We start from the raw sequence: 26,119 nt of genomic DNA, 5'->3' as shown, positions 1-26,119 counted from the left end.
CAGCACCTTCGACACTTTGCTGGGTTTCGTCGAGCACAGCCTCAGCCGTCAGGTGACTGCGTTCAGAGATCCGATTTCGGCCCACGATCGTCTGGCAATGATACTACGGTGGGTGTCCATGGCTAATCATATCCAATTAATTAAAATGGTTAAGGGCTTACCGCAGATTTATTTGCTGAAGCTGCTTCATGGATAGTGCTTATTAAATAAGCATCTGGAGATTAATTACATTGCGCACAGCATAAGAAAATTAATATTTTTGGCTACGTCTCGCGTGACTGGAATTTCAACCCATGATCCAGAGCTGATGGAGCAGAAGGCTTCCTGTTTTGTGGCGCCGCCACGAGCGAGTATTTTTCGAATAATTATTTGCAACCCATCGTGTGGTCCACGTTTGTGTCTGATGCAACCATTTTATTAGAGCCTATTTCTGAAATGTGAAGTAAAACAAGTATAAGGTGCAGAAACTGCAAGTTACTGCTTATTAGGTGCAAGGTGTGTTTTGACTGGAAGAATGCATGAAGCACGATAATAATGGTTTTAATCTTCAGTATAAAAAATTTTGTTTTCCGCCGTTGGCAGGCCATGGAACACCAAGGTGAAGCAGTCTTTTCTTTCATGAAAGTGGAAGAGGAAATATTGTATGTGGCCTACCGCAATTTTCAAATTTGTAGAGCAAAATTTAAATTTTTGATCTTTCAATGCAGTACAACTAGACACCTTGTTGTTTTAATTTTTAATTAGTTTTGGTTTTTTACAAAATATGCCGGTTGGATATATTGCTGCTCAATCTCTATTACATATGTGATTGTTTTCCAGGTTTCTTGCAAATGGGGACACATTCCGCAGCTTGTCATACAACTTTTTAATTGGCCGATCTACAGCTTCAGTTCTCATAAGAGAAACCACAGCTGCAATATGGAAGAATCTGTGACATACATACGTTCCTTTTCCTCAGACTGAGATAGAATGGAGAAAGGTGAGAGAAATTAGTTTTCTGAAAAAACAGCACTTGCATAGGAGTGTGAGAACATAAAATGGAGGCCACAGATGATGTGTTGTGACATCCATATGAACCTTGCCACCCCATTCCTGGGAATATAAAGCTGTTCAGTGCTAGCTCACTGCATGGACGACTATAATTTTTCACGTTACTCTTTATTCCACCCTGCGGTGACAACGCAGCATAACACTTAATCTGAAATTAAGAAGGAACAAATTTTGGTAAACAAATATCTCTTTTCTCCAACGAACCGCACAACTTACTAAACCGTAATACATGTTGCCGTGACATGTAGTGCAAGTGTAATGGAATGGTCAGTACTACACTGAGTGCCTCTTTTACTCCAGTCATCCTGTGGGTTTTGTACTGTGATTACGCAGTGAAACCCCGCATCTTCAGAGGTCTTTTAATTAATTTTTCTATGAATTATTTTGTTTTGCAAGACGTATGTGTAAATGTTTGAAGCTCGTTAAATTATTCATGCTTCTGAAAGAAACTGATTTTAGCTGAACAAAGAGGAAGCAGAGCTGAGGATTTTTATGCCTGCATAACTTTCGTTGTTCATTACTATATACACTGCTCCCGCTCCCCACTTCCATGAAATTGTTTCCTAAGCCAGTTAAAGGCTTCGAAATTTGTGTCTGTTTCAGATTGCATTCGACATGGAACAGTATTGGAATTTTCCAAATTGCATTGGAAGCTTTGACGGCAAATATGTAAACATTGAATGCCCAAATAACTCTGGGTCAAGGAATCTTAACTACAAAAAAACTTTCAGTGTCGTTCTTTTGGCCTGCTGTGATGCACATTACAGGTAAAATTATCTTCACCTGGTTTCAACTTAATTCTAGCCGTGTACGCCTCAGTGCTTTGCTCTTTTGGTTGCACCAATGCTAAACATTAATGGCAAAGCAGACTGAATGCTGTAAGAAATGCAGCAAAAGACCATGAGCATCTGTAGAGAAAGTTTTTGCGACAGAGCGCCATAGAGCAAGAACGAGAGGAAGACGGAAGACAGGATGGGCGCAGCGCCCGTTCTGTCTGTCCCAAAAACAATGAACCAACTAGCCCAGACCAAGATCCTCATTGGAAGTTGAGGAAGTGTTTGCCAACGTGTTTGTTTGAAAGGGTATGAAAAAAATGGAAGGGATTAAAGGACAAAATTGGTCACAGTTGAAGTTACTGCAGCTTCATTATTCCTTGCATTAAACAGCATGCGTGAACAGGCTGCCAGAAAATGATATTGGTTTTAAACTCTTACTTCATATTGTTTGTTTTTTTTCCTCAGGACTGCACCGATGCCAGTTTGGTTAGTGATCAAATTACTGTAACTGTAAATATGCTTTAGACAGGCGCCCTCACTGTCGAAAAAGAAATCCGTGTTGCTTTTCGTTTTTTGCATTGTTTTAGTGGTTGTCAAAGAAACATTCCTTGACTGCAGCCGCAAGTCGGTGGTTTTCCAGTTTGCATCTTTTGGTCTTCATACTTAGCTGCTCATACTTATTGGCAATATAATTAAGAATGCCAGGCTTCTAAGGTCTATGATTGTCAGAACATATAGTTATAATTCATATGTGGCAATGGGCACTTGTAATGATTCTTCTGAGACTGTAAGGTAAGAAATAGGGTCCATTGTGTAAAATATATAAAGTGCTAAAAGTGCTTATTTACTGCATAACGTACTGATAACATGCACTTATTATTTTTATCAATGCCTGCGTGAAATATTGTCTCATAGTGACGTCATTTATTTTGCAGAGATTTAACGTGCATTTCTCATCGAGCTATTATAGCATTCATTATTATTAGCTCACTGATTTCCTTCTCTTATGCCTCTTTGTATCAGATTCACATATGTCGATCTTTGCCACTATGGTGGTGAAGGGGATTCTGGTGTATGTTTGCGGTCAGATTTGCTCAAAACTCTTAGCGAAGACTTGTGTCGTGTTCCATCCCCCACCACTGTCGGGTCGGCAGGTGTCATTCCCTATTCACGTGATTGTAGGCGATGAAGTCTTCCCTTTGAAAACATTCCTCATGCGTCCCTATGCCCGTCGTGGTGAGCCTGTTTTTGAATATCATTATGCATTTTACACCCAGTAATTGCATGATGCTCATTGAAGTTGATGTTGTTGCCCAGAAAGTATTTCTGTTATTTGTTTTCCATTTTAGGGCAAATATCTCGGTAAAATACCCTGGTCAAATAGGACCAAACAGCATTATCCACATTTAAAGAGACGGTTCCCCTTGGGATCCTTGAAGTCCACATTAAAATATCTTTTTTTGTTTTAGTAACCGGCAACAAATTTTTACTCAAAAGCTGTAGTACTTATTGCAACCATGCTCACTTTATTTTGAAATCAAGTATACGATACAAGCCATTCGGGGTGACACAATGCATTTTGCAATGCACCATCCTAACAGAAAGCCTTTTGTCAAACACAGCCATTATTCACTTTATTTCTCATTGTTCCTTTACCCTATTGTTAAAATTTAAAATGATTTGGAGTGGCAAGAGTCTTTAAAATAATATGCCTCATGTCGTCCTTTCTAGACCTGCAGAAGCACATATTAAGCCCATCTGGACGCGATTAGCACCAGCGGAGAGCAACCTTCAACTACCGTTTAAGCCGGGCTCACCGGGTCATTGAAAATTCGTTTGGTATAATGGCTGCAAGATGGCGAATATTAAGGAGGCCTTTTAGGACATAAGAGGAAACAACAAAAAACATTTGCAAGGCATGTGTGGTGCTACATAACTTTATGATGTCGGAGAGCGCATTGGCAAGATCTGCCTACAGCCCACCTGGCTATGCCGACAGTGAGGACTGTCAAGGAAGCGAAACTCCTGGCTTATGGAGGACAGACGGCAATGACCTTCTAGCAATGACAGGGATAAGTAGACAAGGATGCCACTCTGCAAGGTAAACATGGAAAGCCTGCGTCAACCAACATTTTTATGCATTATATGTTGAGCTGCTCCGATGTTGTATTGCAGGTCTGCTATGGATGTGCACGACAGACTGCCACAATATTTTGTCACGGATGGCAAAGTTCCATAGCAAGAAGCGATTGTCAACCGTGCAGGACAGAAGGTAAAACAAGCAGGATAATGCTGCATCTGCTCTAAAAGATGTTCTTTAAAATTAATGCAGGCATCATACTCTTGAGTTCAAACAATTGTAAGCTTTTTTCCCCCTCGAAATCAAGGCAAATTACTTTACTCTAGAGTTTCTTGCTCAGCTTCGTAAAAAATTTTGGATATCTGAAATATAGCTTGCGATCTCTGCCTTGGTGGTAGAGCACGAATCTTCACGGTGACTAAGCGGCCCGTGGCGTCACTTTCGTCGTCACATTGTACTTCATTCCTTTGATTTCTTGTAATGCTAGCAAGACTGCCGGCACATTTATCAAGGGTCGCCTTGACACAATCTTCAAAATTGTCCTCCGCCTTCTTGCTCCTTCTGCAAAATGATGAAAACTGCATTGTTTCACACCATTTTTTTTACCTCTCTTATGTTAGGAAGCATGAAACTTGCAAGTACATACCGTGAAGGTGGCCCTCCTGAAAGTGTGCCTTTGGACAGCCTTGAGAAGAAAAAGCACAAAAACAAGTCAAGAATGGCTACACGACAAAGTTTGCTTGCATGTCTGCCTGGTTGGCGCTGTGTATCGCCCAAGTGCCTCCGTCTCAGTTGGTGCCGGGCTAAGAGTCGGTGGCCCCCGGTTTTCAGCTGGTCAAGGGCTACCAGGCCCTGCACACCTAGCTTGAGCAGGTGCTGGGCTGCGTGACAAACAGTGCACTTCCGAACTTTCTGATATAGATCACGCAAATATCAGTAAAAAGGATGGTAGGTGCTTACCTGCTGTCGTCATCTGGATTGACAACTGTGTCGTCGTACCTGGATTGTATAAAATGAGTTCACTGAACTTGCAGCATGATATTGACTTACGCATGGATGTGTCTACTTACAATCCGAGAAGTTGTGTTTCTGCGGGGCTCAGGCTGTTTATAACAGCACTGCATCACATAAATGTATTGAGACATGACATTCTTTGTACTTTCCTTGTATCAACACTAATTGAAAACATAATGAGAAGCACAAATGTATTGTTTATCATTCTAAGCTACAAAAATTTCCAAATCTGTACTGTGTAGTGTTTAACACAGTACACACCTGCTTATTGAGTGTGTACTTACATTTCGAGAAGCTCCATGCCTGGAGAGCTCTGGCTTGTGTAAGTTCTGCATGAAACAATGAAGTGCCCTCTCACCTTGCCTCAACGCTGCTCAAAATACAATAAGAAGCTTGACGTAATTGCATACGTTTGCCAGCAAAACATACATGCCTACCTTTCTGGGGTAGCAAACCCGCTGCCACTTGGCTGACTCAGCCCTGGTGATTGCCTGCATAACAGACTCCAGACTAGAACATTTGGTGCTCAAGCATGCATGCAAATCACAGCTGAAGTTCATAACCATACATACCCGGTTTTCTTTGGTACGTTTGTCGTGATCCTGAGGCGCAAAAATGTAAGCATAAGTGTTTACAGCACTGTATGTGAGGCAACATGCTTAAGGCTTCTAACTATCCCAGACGTAAACTTTCAGATTACGCGAACTGAGAACATGGAATTTTCAATATTCGGCGGGAGATATCAAAGAATGTTTCAAAATCACACCTCACATTATGTTCTGAACCATGGCGTATGCATATATACCACCGTACGCGGACGCGTATCTAAGCAAAGTGCCGCAAGCACAAAGGGACCCGGAGGCGGTGCCCAATTCTAGCTAGCCTTTCAATGATATTGGGGTTGCGAAAGTGCAGTTCTCCTTCCCACTGCGAAAAGGGTAGCGGAGGCATTTTGGAGAACTGTGGCTGTGCACCATTCAGAAAAAAGATTCACACTGAAAGGGTAAAACATGCCGACAAAGGTGTGAATATACTAACCTGCTGGCGTAGTGCGGCGTGCTTCGCAGCATGCCGTCGATCAGGGAGAAGAGCGCCCACTTTTTCGCGCCGTTGCCGCCGTTGCCAGGTGCCCCACTCCGACATGTGGCGTCAGTGTCGCTGACAATCTTAAGCCAACGGTCCCTGGCATTCCTAAATTTTGCTGATGCCTCGGAAGCTGCAAAAAATATTTTCCTCATGCCGACATACACCTGGATCGACACCGGATACTAGACACTACACAACAAAATAAACTTACCAGTCAGGCCGAACTCCAGTCCGATTAATTCCCATCGGTTGTTCTTGCCATCCATGTCCTTATAATCACAATGCGTCTTGTCATAGAGAAAAAGGGTAGGGTCGAATACATTCCACGAACCGCTCAAAATCCTCAAGTCGCATGTTCATGGTGGCAAAAGCAACAGCCGAGTGCCCGGCACGCGCGCAGTCTCCGCCTCCGCCGACGGGATCACTGAACTGGGACCGACGTCAAGGAACGGTCGGCGCGCATTGGCTGCTCTCGTCAGCGGCACGGGAAAAATAGATTCCGGACCCATCGCTCTGCGGGACGGCACAGCAGGCTGTCTGCGGGAGAAAAACCGGCTTGTGCGGGAAGCGGCGCGCGAAACAAGTTCTGCGTTGCGCGTTTTCCCGCCAATGTGAGCGCGCCTTAAAGGACATGAGGACGCCGCGGGCAGGGGCTCAGAACAACGGCGTTCTGAGCTCTGTAGAACACGGGCCATCACGGAGGAGTGAATGGCCTTATGGCCGATCCCTTTCTTTCCCCGAACGGCAACCTTGTCCGTCCGAGGGTCCTTCGCTGTCCACCGGCACCATTCTCCTGGATGGACACCCTCACCCAGCGAAGCGTGGAAAGCTTTCGCAGACTCAACTTGACACTACGCTGTTTAGACGGCGAGTTGCCAGCTGTAGGATCATAAAACCCCTTATTCTGAAGCTCTCACGAGCCCACACCACAAGGCTGCTGTACGCAGGGCGAATAGCAGCCCCTAAGTTTGGGTCCCCAATACTCTCTTTTCGGTCAAGCCCAAGCTGTAGAATCATGGCAGTGGCATGCAAATCTCGAAACCGGTTTTGTATAACGTCTCCCCCCCTCTCTCTCTCTCCCCTGGGATAACGGAAGCAACGCGGCGTGGAGCTTTACCTCTTTTTTAGTGTGAAAGCACTACTTCACTGGCAAAGCTGAAAAACCCGGGGTGAAGCCTCAACCTTTAACCTTTGGTCTTCACCTTGAACTTAGAGCTTGATATAGCATGCGGTTGCCTTTGAGCCGGTGTTGCCTCAAGTGCTTTCGCGTGTCCTGCTCGGGTTAACTACGTTTTTTTTTGCCTACCCTACCATTTTTGCCACGCTGTCAGGTGCCACGCTGTAAAAGAAAAAATTAAAAATGACGGACGACTTATCGTGGTTAAGCCAAATGCGAATTATAGTATGATACAACAAAAAAAAAACAGCAGTTGGTAACAGCGGGCTACGGCCACGGTGCCCTGTATTACTCCGCTCTCCAATTAGAACAGTAAACGAAATCAGCTTTTTAATGCTCGACTATGCCAAACAAGCCGGAGGGATGAGAATTTTAATGCTTCGATTTTTTCTTGTGATTAGCTCCGTGTTTAGGTACCTGAAAAATTTTCGCACTTTACTACTTTTTTGTCGTGGAGGAAATCATTGCGGCGATCCTGAATGTGGGCGGAGCTTGACTGCAGACTTGAGTTGTATCCGACTATCGGTGCGCTCGCACCTCGATTTTCATTTTGCTTTCGGTTCTAGGCGTGGTTTAAGCTGGCAATGCGATAGCTCTATGTTCTGGATCCATTGTGCACGGACGAAAGTTGATGAATACGACGACATCCAGAGCACAGCGCTATAGAGAATGGCAGTTAAGCACGCGGGTTGTTCGGCTGAGGCGATGCGGTAGTGCCTGACATCGTCGGTCGGCCACCTGGCGTCCGGCCCAGAAGAGGAGGCCACCGACCACGGCGAGGGGAACACCACCCAAACCCACGTCTAAAACCTCGTCTTTAATAAAGTTCACTTCCTCCTCCTCATTCAGTGGTCGTGGGTTGGAAGCCCACTCGCGGCCGTAGAGTGTTTTGCCATAAAAAGTATCGCACAGTTGGCCATAAAGCCTGCTGGCAGGATGCCTACAACCCGCTGCGCAGGTGGGCCACGGGTAAACAGGCTTCGCGCGGACAAACATCGGTGAAATCTGATATTATGGGGAAAATGGCGGCGATTTAGCGTGGTTAGGTCCAGTGCGAATTAGGTGCTCTAGCACTTCGGTTTTCCCTTCAGATTCGGCTCGAGGCTTGATTTTTAAGCCGGCGAAAAAAATTCAAGCAGGACAAAGACAGGCGAAATCGGATTAAGCACCACGTTAGGGGTATAACGCGATAGCGTTAATAGGTTAATTATTATATATGCGGGATTGGTCATTATCTACTTACACAGATCACTGGGAGTGCTCATACCGCCCTAGCGCAGTGGTGCAGTGGTTAAGCGATGCGCCGCGATGGCACCTGCGATGGCAGGTGCTGCCACCGGTGCGGCTTGTGACGCTCACGGACAGAGGCTTCGGATAGAAAAACTTCGGCGAAATCTGGGATCGGGGGTTTTAGTGCTCGCGAACTAAAAACGCCCTACGTGCGATAGCAGCGTTTCCTTGGCTCTAAGCAATGTGGCCCGTACTGAGCTAAGTACGCTCGGCCAAGCTGATAATCGAGTATTTTGACGCTTGCTGGAGATGGTTTAGGAAAACGTAGCAGCCAGCACCAGTTTGCAATCCAGGTTAAGCAAACGGATGCTGTGTCGTGCAATGCGCTTTGCTGTGAGCGAGAGCTGCGCTTCATTGGCGAAGGCCACCTCTGCCAGAATCGAGGCTTCCCATGCCAGCTTCCACCGGGCTTCCCCTAGGCCGACACGCGCACCTCGAGGAAAGTTGCATTTACAATTATCCTTTGCAGATATCTTGAGAATAGGGAGGTGCGGCAGTGGGGGACAAAGAGTGAAATTAATGTCAGGCGCCTAATAGAGTAAAATCGATTAATTTGCACTAAGCGGGCATTTTTATATTGATCACCAAGAGGCGGCCACATTCCCACGCGATTTTATCTGGCAGAATTCTCCAGCACGCGTGCGTTCCGAGAAATTCGCGTCAAGGCGGTGGCGATCGGCGCGAAACTCCTCCCGGCGCGACGGGCGTTTCGTTTGCCACCGGCGTAGAGTGAGCGGTCATGCTGACGACTGTTTCCATTTTACTTTCGGCCATCGAAATGGAAGAAACACCCGATGCAGCAGCTGCGTCACACTAGGCAAAAATTTCGTGTCCACTGCCTTGCATACGTAATTACTCGATATGAGTGGAATGTTAGGGGGCAAATAATACATCGGAACACGAGTGCTCGAGAAGAATTCTACTAAATGGAGTAGTGTAGAAATGCGATCACCTCTATGTTTTCCATATAAACATCCGCGCTAGGCGCCGTGACAAAGAAGCTCATTAATTCATTTTGGTTAATTAAGTGCCTGACAGAGTAAATTATAATTTCACTATGTGCCCCCTGGCCGCATAACTGCTTTGCAGAGGTGCATTTCACGTGCCACAGTGGCATTTTTTAAAAATCTGTAAAGCTTAATCTTGATCACCTTGTATAGCTCTGCCTTCGCTAATATGGCAGACACAGCTGAGGACATGCCTTTAGAGTATGAAGTTCGTTTGGTCTGAGGGAGCGACTCGAGGCACAGGAACATTGCTGTGCAGGTCGCTGCGTGACTGAGATGGGTGCCTCCATTTTTGGAGTTCGTGGTCCTTGCAGGTAGGTCTCTCATCAGCGCCCAGGATTTAACTTTGTGCTGGAAGGCGGTGCTTTTTTAAGCTGAGATAAATTATTTTCGTGGGTGCGATTTTCACTTTACCAGTGATGAATTTCCATCTTTCGGTTGCGTCCTTCAAACACGAAGGGCCGAAGCCACCCCTTCTGGCCAACCGATGCAGGCACCATACCGGCGCCGCTGATCTTCGGCAAGACTGTGGACATGGCGTGCGAGATCTGGTCCTCCGTGTTCGATGGCCTGGCGAACGAGTCGGGGAACTGCGTGCTGTACAACAACGCATCGCTGAGTCGCAACATGTCCACCCTCCTCATTCTGCTCAAGACGATGTCCGTGGTGCTGTTCACGTGCGCCAGCCTCAGCTACAGGCCGGCGGCCGAGGACATGCGCTCGACGACCCAGGAAATGTCTCCTCATGAAAACGAGAAGATGGCGTGACAATAAACGGACCCCCTCAGCGCCTGACCGAGGATGCAGCGTCAGCTGTTTAAGACGGCCTCCGCGTAGTGACCACCACAGCCGGAGCGCTGGGGTGGTCACTACAAGATGCGGGCCTCCGCAGTATCATTTGCCGCTGTACTGATAAAGATGCCGGTGGCAATATTTACCCGCCGCGGTGGCTCAATGGTTAGGGCGCTCGACTACTGATCCGGAGTTCCCGGGTTCGAACCCGACCGCGGCGGCTGCGTTTTTATGGAGGAAAAACGGTATGGCGCCCGTGTGCTGTGCGATGTCAGTGCACGGTAAATATCCCCAGGTGGTCGAAATTATTCCAGAGCCCTCCAATACGGCACCTTTCTTCCTTTCTTCTTTCACTCCATCCTTTATCCCTTCCCTTATGGCGCGGTTCAGGTGTCCAACGATATATGAGACCGATACTGCGTCATTTCCTTTCCCCAAAACCAATAAAAAAAAAATATGCGAGAGATGGGTGTGTACTGCTCCGGAAGCGACAAGCATGCGCGACCAACTCGCCACTAGCTCGTACGCCGCAGCAACAGAGCGAATGCAGCAGTTGCAATATCACCGCAATATAAATCGTAATACGCATAAATTCGCCTTCCGCGGAGGAAACGCGTCACAGAAAGGGCAGTCGGTTCCTTGAAGGGGCGGAAAACCACGCGAGGCGCGCCGCGAAACCTGCAACTAGCGAATTGGTAGCGGGACCATTTTCGGCTGCTAGCCGCGTGCCGCCCGACTTAGTCACGTAGATGAAAGAAGCGTCCCCTTTGAAACTGGGTAGTGGCAGTTGCCACTATGCTCGGATTTATTTTACTTCCTTATATTTCACGGTGTGAACGGTGTAATAAACTAGTCCATAAATTCGCGATTTCCTTTAAATAAAACTTTTAATCCTGCAATTGTAACTTCATGGCGCCTCTCTGCTTTTGAACCACCAATTTGCAATCGCTTTTTGCTAACGTCTAACGCAGATTTATTTGCATTACTATTCTTATTTCTAAACCCTAGGGCCTCAGGGAGAGTGAACGTGCCTGCACTGACATCCGGATGGACACCCCACATTCGAGTATGAGATGTTCAATTGCTTCTGCAGATTTTCCACACACTGCACACGTGTCCTCTTCTTGCTAAAATTTCCTTTTCTAGCTTCGTGGTCTATGACACCGTCATCTAGCTTCAATGAGTAGGGCACTGCCTCTCGAGTTATAATAGAAGAATTCCTTCCTGATCTGTCTTTCCCAATTTCTATATAGTTCTACAGCCTGGTAGTTTTTCAAAATAATCTAGTTTTTATCGTGTGGGGTTTTTACCTGTTGCTTAAAGCTCTTTATTTCTCTGGACTTGTTTCTTGCACACTTACTGGTTAGTTTCCTAGTCCTTCTCCTGCCACTGTGAGTCAACACCATTTCTGTATTGTGGAATCCGCGGGTGGGCAGCCATGGTTCTGAAAATAAAAGCCCTGAGAAGAACAGGCGCAAAGAAGACCATACCTTTTAATTCGCCCGTCTTGCGAGCCAAAATCGCTGCCGGGCGCGACCACAACAGCGAAGGGCCACCACAAAAAAAGAAACGCCCCCCACCCCTTCCCGCAAGCGTGGGAACGCTTCTTAAAGGGCAAGAGCGTGGGGATCCGTCTCCCCCTCACCAGTCCCTTTTCCTTGCCGTTTATTTCCTGATTCTTGGTCATCCCACGAGATTTCGTGTGTAAGCGGTTCGCGTTAGCGCGCACTAAAGATGGTGATCAGTGGCGTTACTGAGGCGTTCTTCGTATAGTATTTTAATTTGATCTTCCCGTGCTTCGAACGATGCCCAGCCCATATCCCCCTGTGCTGCCTCGTTTGCAGTTTTCCCGTGGGCACCTAGTGCTAATCTTCCAACAGCTCTCTGATTTACTTCTGAGCTCGACTGAACTGCCCTTAAACACAGAACCGCATTCCCGGAAGTAAGCCCCGGCACCATTATTCCTTTCCAAATACTTCTCAGCACATCACATATATGTTGTACCCAAATAATGCCCCATGCTTCATTACCGCAGCATCTCTTCGCCCTTTCGCCCTAACAGTATGTTGCTTGTGGATGTATATCTGTCCTTCGTTTACTCATACTCCGAGATATTTGTATTGTGCCAATCTGTGCATTTGATGGACTTGTACTATATGCACGTGACCAGTGGAATCGTCGAAAATCATCTGACCTGACTAAACTGCGCTAAAAGTCAAGGCTACAGCAATTCCTTCCTCTCCACAAGAATTAACCATAGTTTGCAAATCTTCCTGGCTATCTGCTAAAAGTGCAATATCGTCCACATACATTGAATTGGTGAGGAGCTGTTGAACGACCTTTCCGCCTAATCTGTAAGACAGATTATAGACTAGAATTCTTCCTTGTAGCATTCTTTCCACATTTATCATATAAAGCATGAGCAGCAGTGGTGAGAGGGAACAACCCTGCCTTAATCTTTTGCGTGCCTCGACAGTTGTTGTACTTCTTATCCATTCCCATGTAATTTAAAATTTATTATCTCGGCATATCAAATATTCCACCACCAATACCTTGCTCTCAGAATGTTCCACAGAAGTTTTCTGTTCTTGTCGTATGCACTGCTTATGTCCAGGAAGAATAAATACAGAGCCAGTTTTCCGCCCTATTTATATGCATTTGGTAAGCACGAACAGGCTATCGCCTACCACTTCTGGACCCGTTCTGAAGCTCTGCCAGTATTTTTGTACTTTCTATTCATGGTTGCCATATAAACTGTAACGTATTTACACGATTGTAAGCCGTCCCTTTTATGAAATTTAAAATTCCGAAGTGGAGGGGGGGGGGGTCAACTTACAATCGAAACGAAACCTTGAACTGCCAATAAAAGGAAGAAAAACAATCTATCAGGGACGCTACTGCGATGTTAGAAGTTTTTGTTTGCTCTACGGCTCCAAGCGTAGCATTCAGGTATTCCGCGGGCTTTTTGGCCAGGATTTTTCCTTTTTTATTTTTACTGCGCACACCTTTACCCATCGCGATAGTTCAGTGCTACTGAACAGGGTACCCGGGTTAGAACTCGACCGCGGTGGCAGCGTTTCGATGGAAGCGAAACGCAAAGGCGCCCGTGTGCTGTGCGATGTCAGTACAACAGGTTAAAGATCCCAATGTGGTCGAAATTATTCGGAAGCCCTTCACTACGCCACCTCGTCCTTCCTTTCTTCTTTCACTCCCTCCTTTATCTCTTCCCTTACAACTGGGTTTCCGCCGATATTTGAGACAAATACTGCGCCACTTCCTTTCCCTCAAAACCAATTTCATTTCACTCGCGGGAAGGGCCGCTGTCCCGCTGTTCCAATCGCGGAGTCTGCGCCAGCGCCCGGGAGTTTCGCTAGCTGATGGAAGAGCCGCTATTTCAGTTGGTTGCGCAATACGTAACAGCGGCGCTTCTGGGGAATGCCGATGTTTGCTGGAAGAGCCGACGCCCCGACACCGATCGCTTTGTTATGTGGTGCTTGGAGTTGGTGCTTTTGACTCGACTGCCGGCCGCGTGCTTCGCCATGAGCTCTCCAGGTTCGAAAAGCATTCAGCGCTCATTCACTGCAGCGTTCAAGAGTGAGGCCATCATTTGCGCCGAAGAAACCAACAACTGCGCGGCGGGCCGCAAGTTCGACGTTTCTGAACGGTTGGTGCGGGAGTGGCGGAAGCAGCGAGACAAAATTTTCGATTGCGACTCCAAGCGAAAAGGTTTCCGCGGGTCGAAGTCGGGACGATTTCTGGAGCTGGAGGTCAAGCTTGCAGCGTATGTCACCGAAATACGTGATTGGTCCCTTCCAGTGACATGCGAAATGATCACGCAACAAGCCCGGGTCTTTGCTGCGGAAGCTGGAATACTCCGTACAGACTTCGAAGCCAGCAGGGCTTGGGCTTCGAAATTTATGAAGAGGGCTGGCTTCTCTCTTCGTCGGCGTACTAGTGTATGCCAGAAGCTGCGTGCTGCTTACGAGGAGAAAGTTCTCGCCTTCCATAGGCACTACCTCAAGCTCCGCGACTCGCGGCGATACCTGCTCGGCCAAATCGGCAATGCGGACCAGACTCCCGTCTACTTAGACATGACGAGCAACACAACAGTGAGCGTGAGGGGAGCTCGCGAGATTGAGCTTCTCGCAACAGGAAACGAGAAACTTCGGTTCACTGTTATGCTATCATGCTTGGCAGATGGCACAAAGCTCCGAACGTACATCGTCTTCAAAACAAAAACTATGCCAAAGGAAATGTTCCGAAAACGTGTGAGTGTGCGAGTGAGCGAAAAAGGCTTTATGACGGACGACTTAGTTTTTTATTGGTACCGTCGGGTGTGGCTTTTGAGGCCAGGGGCATCCCTCAAAAATCGCAATCCGAACCTCCTCGTGCTGGACTCATTTCGCGGCCACCTTACCGCTAAAGTGAAGGCAGAGCTCCGAAAAGAAGATACAGATATGCTGGTGATTCCCAGCGGTCTGACGGGGCAGCTGCAGCCGCTAGACGTTGGCATTAACAAGCCATTCAAGGACTTGCTCCGGCGTGAGTACAACGAGTGGCTGGCGGCAGAAGGGCGGGAACTTACGCCAACGCGTGGCGCGTGAAGAGAGCCTCCCTGGCGGCTGTGTGCGGGTGGGTGATTTCCGCTTGGGCGGCCGTTCCACGCGATGTCGTGGTGCGGTCATTTAGGAAGTGCGGGCATGGAGGACGATGTGCTCTGGGATCGCAGCGGCCACGACGACGACGACGACAGCAGTACCACTGAAGATGACTCAAGTGAGGATGAATAGCCCATCTATGCAATAAATTTTCGTTTTTGAAGCGCTCCACCGGTGTTTTTTTTCGAACATGCGATTTGGGGGCGGGGGGGTCGACTTACATTCGAGTCGACTTACAATCGTGTAAATGCGGTATATAACAGATATTATCGTAATCGGTCTGAAATATTTTATGTTCATGCCATCTCTTTTCACTTTATAAATCAAACTCATTTTACTCGGTCGCCAGCTGTCCAGAATGCTTATTTGCTAAGACTGTTTCCAATGCTTTTAATAACGTTGCCTTGCTTCTTAAATGAAGTTCATTAATCAGTTTGATTGGAATTTGGGGTATCCCTGCGGATGTGCATTTCGAAATACTTGCTTCCTCCTTTTTCAAGTTAAGACTGGTCATCCCTAAGCTGCTTGCTATTACGCTGTCCTGTCTTCCTCCTTCATTCGGGGAGATAACCCTATCGTCGATCCTAAATGACTGAGCAATATTTGATGCATTTCTCAGGGTCTTCTCCCTCTAAACATTTTCCTTTGGCATCTTGATGCTGTTCCTGTTTCGTTTGATTCTACTCGCCCAGCAAGAAGCAGGCTGCAGACCACACAGTAGGCGGCTGTGGTACATGCTCTAGGAATAGCAGGGGGACAGTTATTAGTAGGGTTCACAGAGAGAAATAATTTATGGGTCATCAATGCCTTCTTCCACAAACGAAAAAACAGGAAGTGGACGTCGAAGAAACCCTTGTGGTGAGACCAAAAATGAAATAGACTGTATTATGCGGTCACCCTGGCATCGTGCAGGATATGGAGGTCTTCAGGAAAACGCGCTGTAGCAATTACAGGATGGAAATGCCTCGAATTAGCCTTGGCTTGAGTGAACGCAAGAAACTATAGCGAAGCGGAAGTCCATTAAAGAGCAGTAAAAGGCAAACTAGAGGAAATCAGGACCTCGCTGCAGAACAGATATTCGTCTTTAAGTTAAAATGACGACTTTAATGTTCAGGCAATGAGCAATAATCTCACAGCTGTCATTACGTAGTGCGCAGTAGAAGTAGGTGGTAGGATGGTTCGCAGCATGCCGGGAAGCTAACGAGACGAAAGGTCTCATTAAGAAACGTCAAACCATGAAAGCATCGAACCCCAAACACATAACAGAACTGGCAGAGCTATCAAAGTTAATAAGCGCAAGGTAACCGACTTAAGGAAGTTTATTAAAGAACGGAGATAACCTTAAAGCGATGAACAGGAAACTATGCATAGGCAAAAAACAGATCTGTGCGTTAAGAAACAAAGAGGACAATGTGATTAGCAATACGGATAAGATAGTTAAAATAGCCGAAGAGTTCTACTAAATCTATACAGTAGTCAATAGAATCAGAACATAGCAAAGCTATTACCGAGGCCAGTTGGTTGATCATTATGCGAAGGAATGCGCTAAAAGCGACACAAGAAGACAATACACACACACACGACACAAGCGCAAACTAACAACTGTTTATTCCTTACGGAAGATGCGTTTATATACGCAACGTCAGTTTTTTGAAAAATGCAACCTTCCCATCACCAAACACGTGACCATCACCACGACACAGCATCGGCACTTACCATGTCAATTTCGGTTTTTGCAAGTGCAATAGAACTAGTGCTCACACACGTTCCATTTTCCGCCTTTTCGATTAAAAACGCTTCGAATATCTCTCAATCAATCCTTTCTTTCTGGTTACCTGCAATTGTGGTCCTTGGAAAAATTGGTTCGCATTTCTTCTTACACCTGCTGCAATGTTGCGCCAGATTTCCGGGGAGGTTAATTTTTTCGCAGTCATAATTATGCTCTAGAAGTCTCGTGTTGACACATCTACGCGATTGCAAAATGTATTGTTTTCCGCATGATATTGGTATCTTATAGATGATGTCTATCTGGCATGGTACGAACCTTTCCCTATGGGCAATGTCACATTCCTTGCGCTTTGCACTCCTTCCTTTCGCATTCACCTTGTTGCAGAGGGTTATCAGCTTTTTTGATGCGCTAAATACAACTTTCACTTGGTGTTTGTTCCACACTTTCTTCAATCCGTGCGATGCCTTATGAATATACGGTATGACAACCAATCCTCCTCTATTACCCCGCTCTTTCGACTTCATTCCTTTCCTCGTCGGAAATTTTAGCACTTTTTCGGCCACTGACGCGATCATGTTGTCAGGGAACCCACTATCGGTCAGTCGACAAATTTGCATGCTGATGCTCTCATTCATTTTGTGATCGCAGGACTTCGTAAGGCTCTGCATCATACACGATTGGGCAACACTCCTTTTGACAAGCTTGGACTGGCTGGAACCATATCTCATGATGCTTTTCTCACTTTTTGTATGATACCACCAGCAAGTATGGACAGGGGTTTCCTGTATTTGTAGATCAAGGAATCTCATCATCGCTTTTTCAGGTAGTTCATACGTGAAATCAAGGCCATCGAATATGCGTTTAAAAAGCGTAACCATCGCCTCCGCGTGAACCGGGCCTGCTTTTTCCGCACTAAAACACAGCAATAAATCATCTACATAGCGGAAGCATGCCAACACGTTCCAGCCTTCAAGCTCTGGTTTGAGGGTGCGATCGCCCTTTGCCATGTACAGGTTCGAAAGTGCAGGAGCCAGACACGAACCAATGCATATGGCGCCTCGTTGTGTGTACACTTTTCCTTCATACTGCACGCACAGGTATCTTAGGCATACCCAGAACAGTTCAAGGAATCCACTGACGCTCGTCCCACATTCATTCTGAAACTTCGTAGCTCCGTAGCTGTCAATACTCTCCACGACTGCCGAAATGGCACCGTGTTGAGGAATTGAATAAAACATGTCTTTAACGTCCACAGACAAGCACGTCACCAGTTTCCGATTCTTCAAGAAGCTGATGACCTTCTCTGATCCTTGCACCATGTATGGGTCATCACAAGTCAGCTTAGACAGTTGGACTTGCAAGTATCTGGCAACATGACTTTGCCATGTGTTCTTGTCCTCAAACATCATCCTGAAGAGGTTGTCTTCTTTGTGAGTTTTGACCGAAAAGAATGGCCGCAGTGTGAGCCCCTTGCTTCCTTTGACCGTGTTCGAGAGCTTTTCTAAACCACGACGAATTGTGTGCGGATGAAAAAGATCTGAAGAAAATGAGATTGGAAGCCGCCAAATCCTGTGCCCGGCTAGGTTTAGAAAAGCTCTCGAACACGGTCAAAGGAAGCAAGGGGCTCACACTGCGGCCATTCTTTTCGGTCAAAACTCGCAAAGAAGACAACCCCTTCAGGATGATCGTTGAGGACAAGAACAGGTGGCAAAGTCATGTTGCTGAATACTTGCAGGTCCAACTGTCTAAGCTGACTTGTGATGACCCATACATGGTGCAAGGATCAGAGAAGGTCATCAGCTTCTTGAAGAATGGGACACCGGTGACGTGCTTGTCTGTGGACGTTAGACATGTTTTATTCAATTCCTCAACACGGTGCCATTTCTGCAGTCGAGAAGAGTATTGACAGCTTCGGAGCTACGAAGTTTCAGAGTGAATGTGGGACGAGCGTCAGTGGATTCCTTGAACTGTTCTGGGTATACCTAAGATACCTGTGCGTGCAGTATGAAGGAAAAGTGTACTCACAACGAGGCGGCATATGCATTGGTTCGTGTCTGGCTCCTGCACTTTCGAACCTGTACATGGCAAAGGGCGATCGCACCCTCAAACCAGAGCTTGAAGGCTGGAACGTGTTGGCATGCTTCCGCTATGTAGATAATTTCTTGCTGTGTTTTAGTGCGGAAAAAGCAGGCCCGGTTCACGCGGAGGCGATGGTTACGCTTTTTAAACGCATATTCGATGGCCTTGATTTCACGTATGAACTACCTGAAAAAGCGATGATAAGATTCCTTGATCTACAAATACAGAAAACCCCTTTCTATACTTGCTGGTGGTATCATACAAAAAGTGAAAAAAGCATCATGAGATATGGTTCCAGCCAGTCAAAGCTTGTCAAAAGGAGTGTTGCCCAATCGTGTATGATGCAGAGCCTTACGAAGTCCTGCGATCACAAAATGAATGAGAGCATCAGCATGCAAATTAGTCGACTGACCGATAGTGGGTTCTCTGACAACATGATCGCGTCAGTGGCCGAAAAAGTGCTAAGATTTCCGACGAGGAAAAGAATGAAGTCGAAAGAGCGGGGGAATAGAGGAGGATTTGTTGTCATACCGTATATTCATAAGGCATCGCACGGATTGAAGAAAGTGGCGAACAAACGCCAAGTGAAAGTTGTATTTAGCGCACCAAAAAAGCTGATAAACCTCTGCAACAAGGTGAATGCGAAAGGAAGGATTGAAAAGCGCAAGGAATGTGACATTGCCCATAGGGAAATGTTCGTACTATGCCAGAAAGACATCATCTATAAGATACCAATAGCATGCGGAAAACAGTACATTGGGCAATCGCGTAGATGTGTCAACACAAGACTTCTAGAGCATAATTATGACTGCGAAAAAATTAACCACCTCGGGAATCTGGCGCAACATTGCAGCAGGTGTAAGAAGAAATGCGAACCAATTTTTCCAAGGACCACAATTGCAGGTAAACAGAAAGAAAGGATTGAGAGAGAGATAGTCGAAGCGTTTTTAATCGAAAAGGCGGAAAATGAAATGTGTGTAAGCACTCCTTCTATTGCACTTACAAAAACCGAAGTTCACATGATGAGTGCAGATGCTGTGTCGGGGTGATGGTCACGTGTTTGGTGATGGGAAGGTTGCATTTTTAAAAAAACTGACGTTGCGTATATAAACGCATCTTCCGTAAGATGCTCGTCACGATATGCTCGCGGCCTATAGGGCGCAGGGCATAATACCAGACTCCATCAAGACGCTATTGTGGCCGCAGGGCAGTGCGCGCACTCGTGAGCGAACTTTGGTGAGCCTCTGTGCATTCCTCGAACACACGGGCTTGACGTCCCGTCTGTTCTCCGTCAGGTAGTTACACGCAGTGACCGAACGCTCCGCGAGTTCTACCTTGAACGATTAATAACTGGACGCCCCACTCCAGTTGTAACCAACACAGTGCTGTGCGCGTGTGTGATTTAATTCTTCTAAAATGAACTAATCACGCGCACAACCTGGACACATTTCTTGTTGTGTAAATAGTTTATACATACTACTTCTCCCCCTATCCTCTATTCCTGTCCCCTCACCTCTTTCACTTCATTTCTCCATTCTGCCTGCTGTCCTTTATTTCCGCTGCCCTAGCTCACGTGCTTCAGTATCGATGGCAGATGCCGGGGCTGGCAAAAATCTTTTCCTTCCTTTTTACTATTATTTTTAATAAAACCACTACCACCACCACCGTAAGGAATAAACAGTTGTTAGTTTGCGCTTGTGTCGTGTGTGTGTGTATTGTCTTCTTGTGCCGCTTTTAGCGCATTCCTTCGCATAAGAATCAGAACGTTAATGAGAGAGGGATTAACGCACAGCAATGGGACATCCCGCCAGTAGCGAAAGAGGAACTAAAGAAAGCCTTAGGAGCAATGGAAAGGGGGAAAGCAGCTGGTGAGGATCAGGTAACAGCAGATCTCTTGAAGGACGGTGGGGTAATAGTGCTAGAAAAAATTGCCACCCTTTGTATGCCATGCATTATGACCTCGAGTGTACAAGAAGCTTCGAATAACGCTAATGTCATCTTAATCCATAACAAAGGAGACGCCAAGGACTTGAAGAATTACAGACCGATCAGCTTACTGTCTATTGCCTATATAAGGTATTTACTAAGGTAATCGCTAATAGAGTCAGGACAACCTTAGACCTCCATCATTCAAATGATCAGGCAGGCTTTCGTAAACGATACTCGACAATATACCACACTCTCACTATTAATCAGGTGTGAGACAAATGCGCAGAAAATAACCCCTATATACAGCCTTCATAAGTTACGAGAAAGCATTTGACTCAGTCGAAAGCTCAGCAAAAATATAGGCATTGCGGAATCGGGGTATAGAAGAGCCTTATGTCAAAATACTGTGATATAAATATAGCGGGTGCACACGTACCATTGCCCTCCATATACTCATGTATAAAATTCAAATATCGGAGGGTGTCAGGCAGAGAGACACCATCTCGCCAGTGCTATTTGCCGACTGTTTACAGGAGGCATCCAGAGGCCTAGACTGGCAACGGTTGGGGACAAGAGTTAATGGAGAATACTTTAATTATTTGAAATTCACTGAGGACATTGCCTTGCTGAGTCACTCATGAGATAAACTGTTAAGCATGATCAATGAGATAGACAGGCAGAGCAGAATGCTGGGTGTAAAGATTAATATGAAGAAAACCAAAGTAATGTTGAATAATTTCTGAAGGGAATGACAGTTTAGAACTGGTAGCGAGGTACTGGAATTCACTTATGAGATGAACTGCAGAGCATGATCAATGACTTAGACAGGCGAGCATAACGGTAGGTCTAAAGATTAATAAGCAGAAAACCAAAGTAATGTTCTACACTTTCGGCAGGGAACAGCAGTTTAGAATTTGTAGAGACGTGCTGGAAGTGGTAAGGGAATACGTCTACTTAGGGCAGGTAGTGACCGCAGATCCGGATCACGAGAGGGGATTAACTAGAAGAAAAAGAATGGGGTGGAGCGCATATGGCGGGTTCTCTCAGATCATGAATGGCTACCAATGCACCTCAAGGGAAAAGTATATGGCAGCTGTATCTTGCCGGTACTCACGTATTCGTGGCAGAAACGTGGAGGCTAACGAAAAGGCTTTAAACTAAATCGAGGACAACGGAGCGAGCTATGGAGAAAAAAATGATACGTGTCACGTTAAAAAAAACAGGAAGATGGCAGAGTGGATAACGCAATCAGTGTGTTAGTGAGATGACAGGTAAAGTCAAGGAGAAGAAATGGAGATGGGCAGCTGTGACGACAGGTGGCTGTGCGCAAGCGCTGATTAGGTGCCTACTGTGATGCCCACAAAATTTCTGTCACCTGTGATCGTGGTAGCCGCCGTCAGCAACGAGGGTGATGTCCTGCCACCTCACTTTTTTTAGGACTCTGCGTAAATGCTACTGTGTATCTGGAGGTGCTTGACACCATTGTAAAGCTCTGAATGGAGGCTGTTTCAAAAATAAGGCCTTATGTCTTTGCGTTACCCAGGAATGGCTGGCCGACAACTTCCACGACCTTATCACTTGCAACTTGTGGTCTCAAAATTCGCCAGATTGAAATCCTCTCGACTAATGTGTCTGGGGCGTCTTTTAGAGGGAGGCCAACAAACAGCCTCATAACACGAAGGACTCGCTGAGGGTCGCCATTACTGATAAGTAGCCAACATCTCTAAGGACCACCTGATTCGAGTATGCAGTCGCTTCCGAAGCTGAACTGAATCGGTTATTGCTGCGGATGGCAGGTGTATTGAATAATTCTGGAAATAAACAGTAGCAAAAGCATCTCCAAAAGTTTTGGTGCAAATATGTCTATTTTTGCTGGAGATATGGTTCTGTGTCTGAAGTAAGCATTGTGGGTTCTCAAATACCTCGCGCAGCCGGTACAATGCTTGCGCATCTCTACGAGGCTGACGTAGAGGCACTGCTGAAATTCTTTATTAAAATTTGGGTAACTGGGAAAACACCTGAGGCGTAGAAAAAAAGCATTCGTATTGCGTTTTTTCAAACTCGGAAAACCACCAAAGGGCCGTAGCAGTTACTAGCCCATAGCTCTTATCAGCTGTCTTGCATATTTATTTGAAGCTGTTATAAATATCAGACTGACCTTTATTTCTGAATATCTGCGACTCTTGGGTACACAACAGCGTGGGTTCAAGAAAGCATGCTCGACAACCGATCACCTTGTCAGCTTCAAAAATACAGTATGAGAAGCATTTGAGCACAAAACCATTGTCTTGCGGATTTCCTAGATATGGAGAATGCGTACGACACCACGTGGAGGTTTGGCATCCTCTGCGTTCTAGGAGATCTAGGCATTCGTGGCAGAACGCTGAACTGCCTTAGTAACTTCATCGACCGCTCAATTCACGTCCGGTTAGGAGCAATCCTTTCAATGAACTTCATCCACAAAAAAGTGTACCTCAGGGTTTCATTTTAAGTACCACACTCCGTGTAGTTAAAATAATTCCGAAGTCCATTATGCATTCCAATTATGTAGATCTCCTCGAAATTGCATGTACGTTCTCCAGTGTATCAAAATGTGAGAGACAAATGCAAATTACGATGAATATACTGGCTATACTTTGGCACACAAAAATGTATTTAAGTTTTTCCCGCAAGAAACACCGGACCTTCGGTTCTCGCTCAAAAGACGGTCACAGTTAGACCCCACTGTACGCCTAAACGAAATAGAATTACCATCAAAGCAACAACAAGAAACAATAAATTTTTGCTCATTGATTTTGATAAAAAACTGACGTTTCTACCTCTCGTAAGTAACAAAAAGGAGGGAGCTTCTCGAACCCTCAATGTCTTCCAGCTGCTTTCACGAAAACACTATGGATGTGATAGGACTTGTCCTTTGCATATTCATCGCACTCTAACACGGTCAACGCTAAATTATGGGTGCGTAGTATACGAGATCACAGCGGTATAATGAATAAATTACTGCACCATGTAGAAATTACTTGATTTTAATGCACGGTACATTGATATATCACCGCAGCGGTGGCCAAATGGTTCAGCATCCGCCTCGCATTCGGGAGGTGCGGGGTTCGATCCCCAGTGCTGCCGGGTGCCCACCGGTGATACATTATGGGTACAAGCTTTCCCATGGCCTGGTGTTCGGCTTATCTGGGGTGAAATGTTTGGAAAATGGGTCTTTGACTCCACCTTGACTAGTCAAAAACACCTTGTTCCATGGCGCTCTTTTGCCGTAGATGCCGTTGATCCATAAAAATCCAAAATCGTCATCATCATTGACAAATCAATGGCAGACTGCTTGGGATAATTAACAAACTACAGCTCATAATTTCTATCCTGGCTGAATGAAAATCATGCAGAAATCAATAACGCTTTATCGCAGTAATTCAACAGCGCTTACGCGTTGGACACGCAGATCTTAATCATAACCTCTTACTGAAAAAAACAAGATAAACCTCGGATTGAAGAATGTGGAGGTGAGCTCACAGTCAACCACACTTTATTCTCGTGCATAGAACTAAAAAAAATCTGGAAAAAAATTTAGCCTATTTTACAATGAACAAATTCCTTTTCGTCCAACATTGCTTTTGGGTAAAAATGCACTTGTTGATTTTTCTCGCGTTTTTTTTCACAAAAGAGAATGTTGTAAACAGATTACCGATTTAAAAAAATTGTCCGTTTAACACACTATAGAGAGACCTTAACCCTGCGTTTGGCGCATTATATAGTCTTAGCTGCTTATATGCCACAAAACCGAATATAAAACATATTATTATTATTTTTGGCGAAATTGTCTCCTTGGCTGCTGCGAAGGCTGTTGAAATGGTTGTTCTGCTCACGTCACGTGGCCGTAAGTGTCGAATAGGCCCCAAGGCTTGATGTCAGTGTCCACGCAGAGCGGCATTTTCCTCGCTCAGCCCTTCAGACAGTATGGTGATTTCGTCCCCGTTGAGATTTCTAATGTCTGCGACAGTTTAGAACTTTACATGGTGGTGGAGGGGCTGCAGGGTGGGAACTTTGAAGGTATTCTGCAACGAATATCTCCGCGATCGCACTATAGTTTGTGGCGTCAAAACGGTCCCTCTTCGATAAGGGGCATTCCGAGACTCTGCTTTTTCCAGTGTTGTCTGTTGTCGTACTCAGCTCTATTCCTTGTGATCATGACGTTCACACTTATGTCAACGCAGCTGACATCCCAGTTTTCCCGTCTGCGGCTGAAATTCTCACGTACAGCTTCGGGATGTTAGACCCTGCATACCGATTCATTCCATTTGTGACAGTTTGCAAGCAAATTTGTGTGCGTTTGTAACATGGCTGGATATGACTGACCTTTCGACCAAACTTTGTAACCTGAGTATTCGGCGGATGGCCGCATTTCCAAGTTGAAACAGTAATCTATAGGGCTTATTATTAACGGCAAACATAAACGTGCCCTCGCATCACATGTCACTGCAAAAGGTATTCATGGGTTGGGTGTGTTGTGTACGTTGTGCAGATGGCATGTGGTGACCGGCGGATTTAAAAAAAAGGAGGTCTGTGAACCGGTCGCCAAGTTTCTGGCGCCAAGATATGTCTTGTGCAGACAGACCCTCCTTTCCAACTCGTCCCTAAAGATGCATATGATCCACCTTTGTATTAGGCTGCCCTTAATGCATTACTGCATGTAGCCCGCCGCTTCGGATCACGGTGAGACCTTCACCTATAATACACAAACCACTTTTTGTTGTTTTCCTTCTGCAGAAAAAGAAACGTTGAACCTTAGAAGAATTTTTTTTAGCTGCAGTAACACTTGGGAACATCGAAGGGAATATATGTTCTTTGCATTTTTTTCCTTTCTGCCTATCGTGATTTGACTCTGCACTTTTTTCATGCCTGTCTAATTCTGTTCACAGTCACGTTTTCTTTCTTTTGAAGAAAAGAAAGAATAAACAACTTCATTGAAATCTTGAGACAGAACGAGGAAAAGGAGATACAGCTGCCAAGGAAAAAAGTTATGAAACTCCTTTCTCCTCATATGGCAGAAGGGGTCAGCCAGTAATCCGTGTTACCCATCATGGGAAGGAAATCAGGAGCTTCTATTCGTGCATTCCTTATGTGCGCCTTCGCACTTTAAACAAATTCGTCTGAACAGACAGACAAGCCGCAGCTTGAATATGGCAGGTACTTTGACCGGGCTTGCAAACCGCGTTGTGAAGCGCCGAGCCGAAATAAATCACCTGGCAACATAAACCAACACGCACCAGAGGTGCCCACTGCGCAAAGTCTCCTTGGCTGAAAGTTGCTCATCGGTGCATTCGTGTGCTGTAGCGGCGGCGACTGAAAAACGATGGCCTGCGTGAGTACAGCCAACATACCCGCTGACTAATGACCGTGCGCTGACCAGCGATGAATGGGGCCCGTTGTGGTTGAAGAAGAA

The 26,119-nt window shown here is 45.9% G+C and overlaps 1 protein-coding gene across 1 annotated transcript in view; it reads left to right on the top strand.

Moving 5' to 3' along the window:
- The window catches only part of LOC144126199 (solute carrier organic anion transporter family member 4A1-like), a 50,559-nt gene extending 40,296 nt beyond the window's left edge, over window positions 1-10,263 (top strand). The window contains exon 13 of the mRNA XM_077660251.1: window positions 9,974-10,263. Within this exon, the coding sequence (XP_077516377.1) occupies window positions 9,974-10,248 (275 nt within the window). The 3' untranslated portion in view covers window positions 10,249-10,263. The remainder of the gene's footprint in view (window positions 1-9,973) is intronic.
- Window positions 10,264-26,119: the final 15,856 nt, after the last annotated feature.

This window comes from Amblyomma americanum, chromosome 1 (genome assembly GCF_052857255.1).
Source record: "Amblyomma americanum isolate KBUSLIRL-KWMA chromosome 1, ASM5285725v1, whole genome shotgun sequence".
Taxonomy (NCBI): Eukaryota; Metazoa; Arthropoda; class Arachnida; order Ixodida; family Ixodidae; genus Amblyomma; species Amblyomma americanum.
This window is presented reverse-complemented; position numbering and strand designations above follow the sequence as displayed.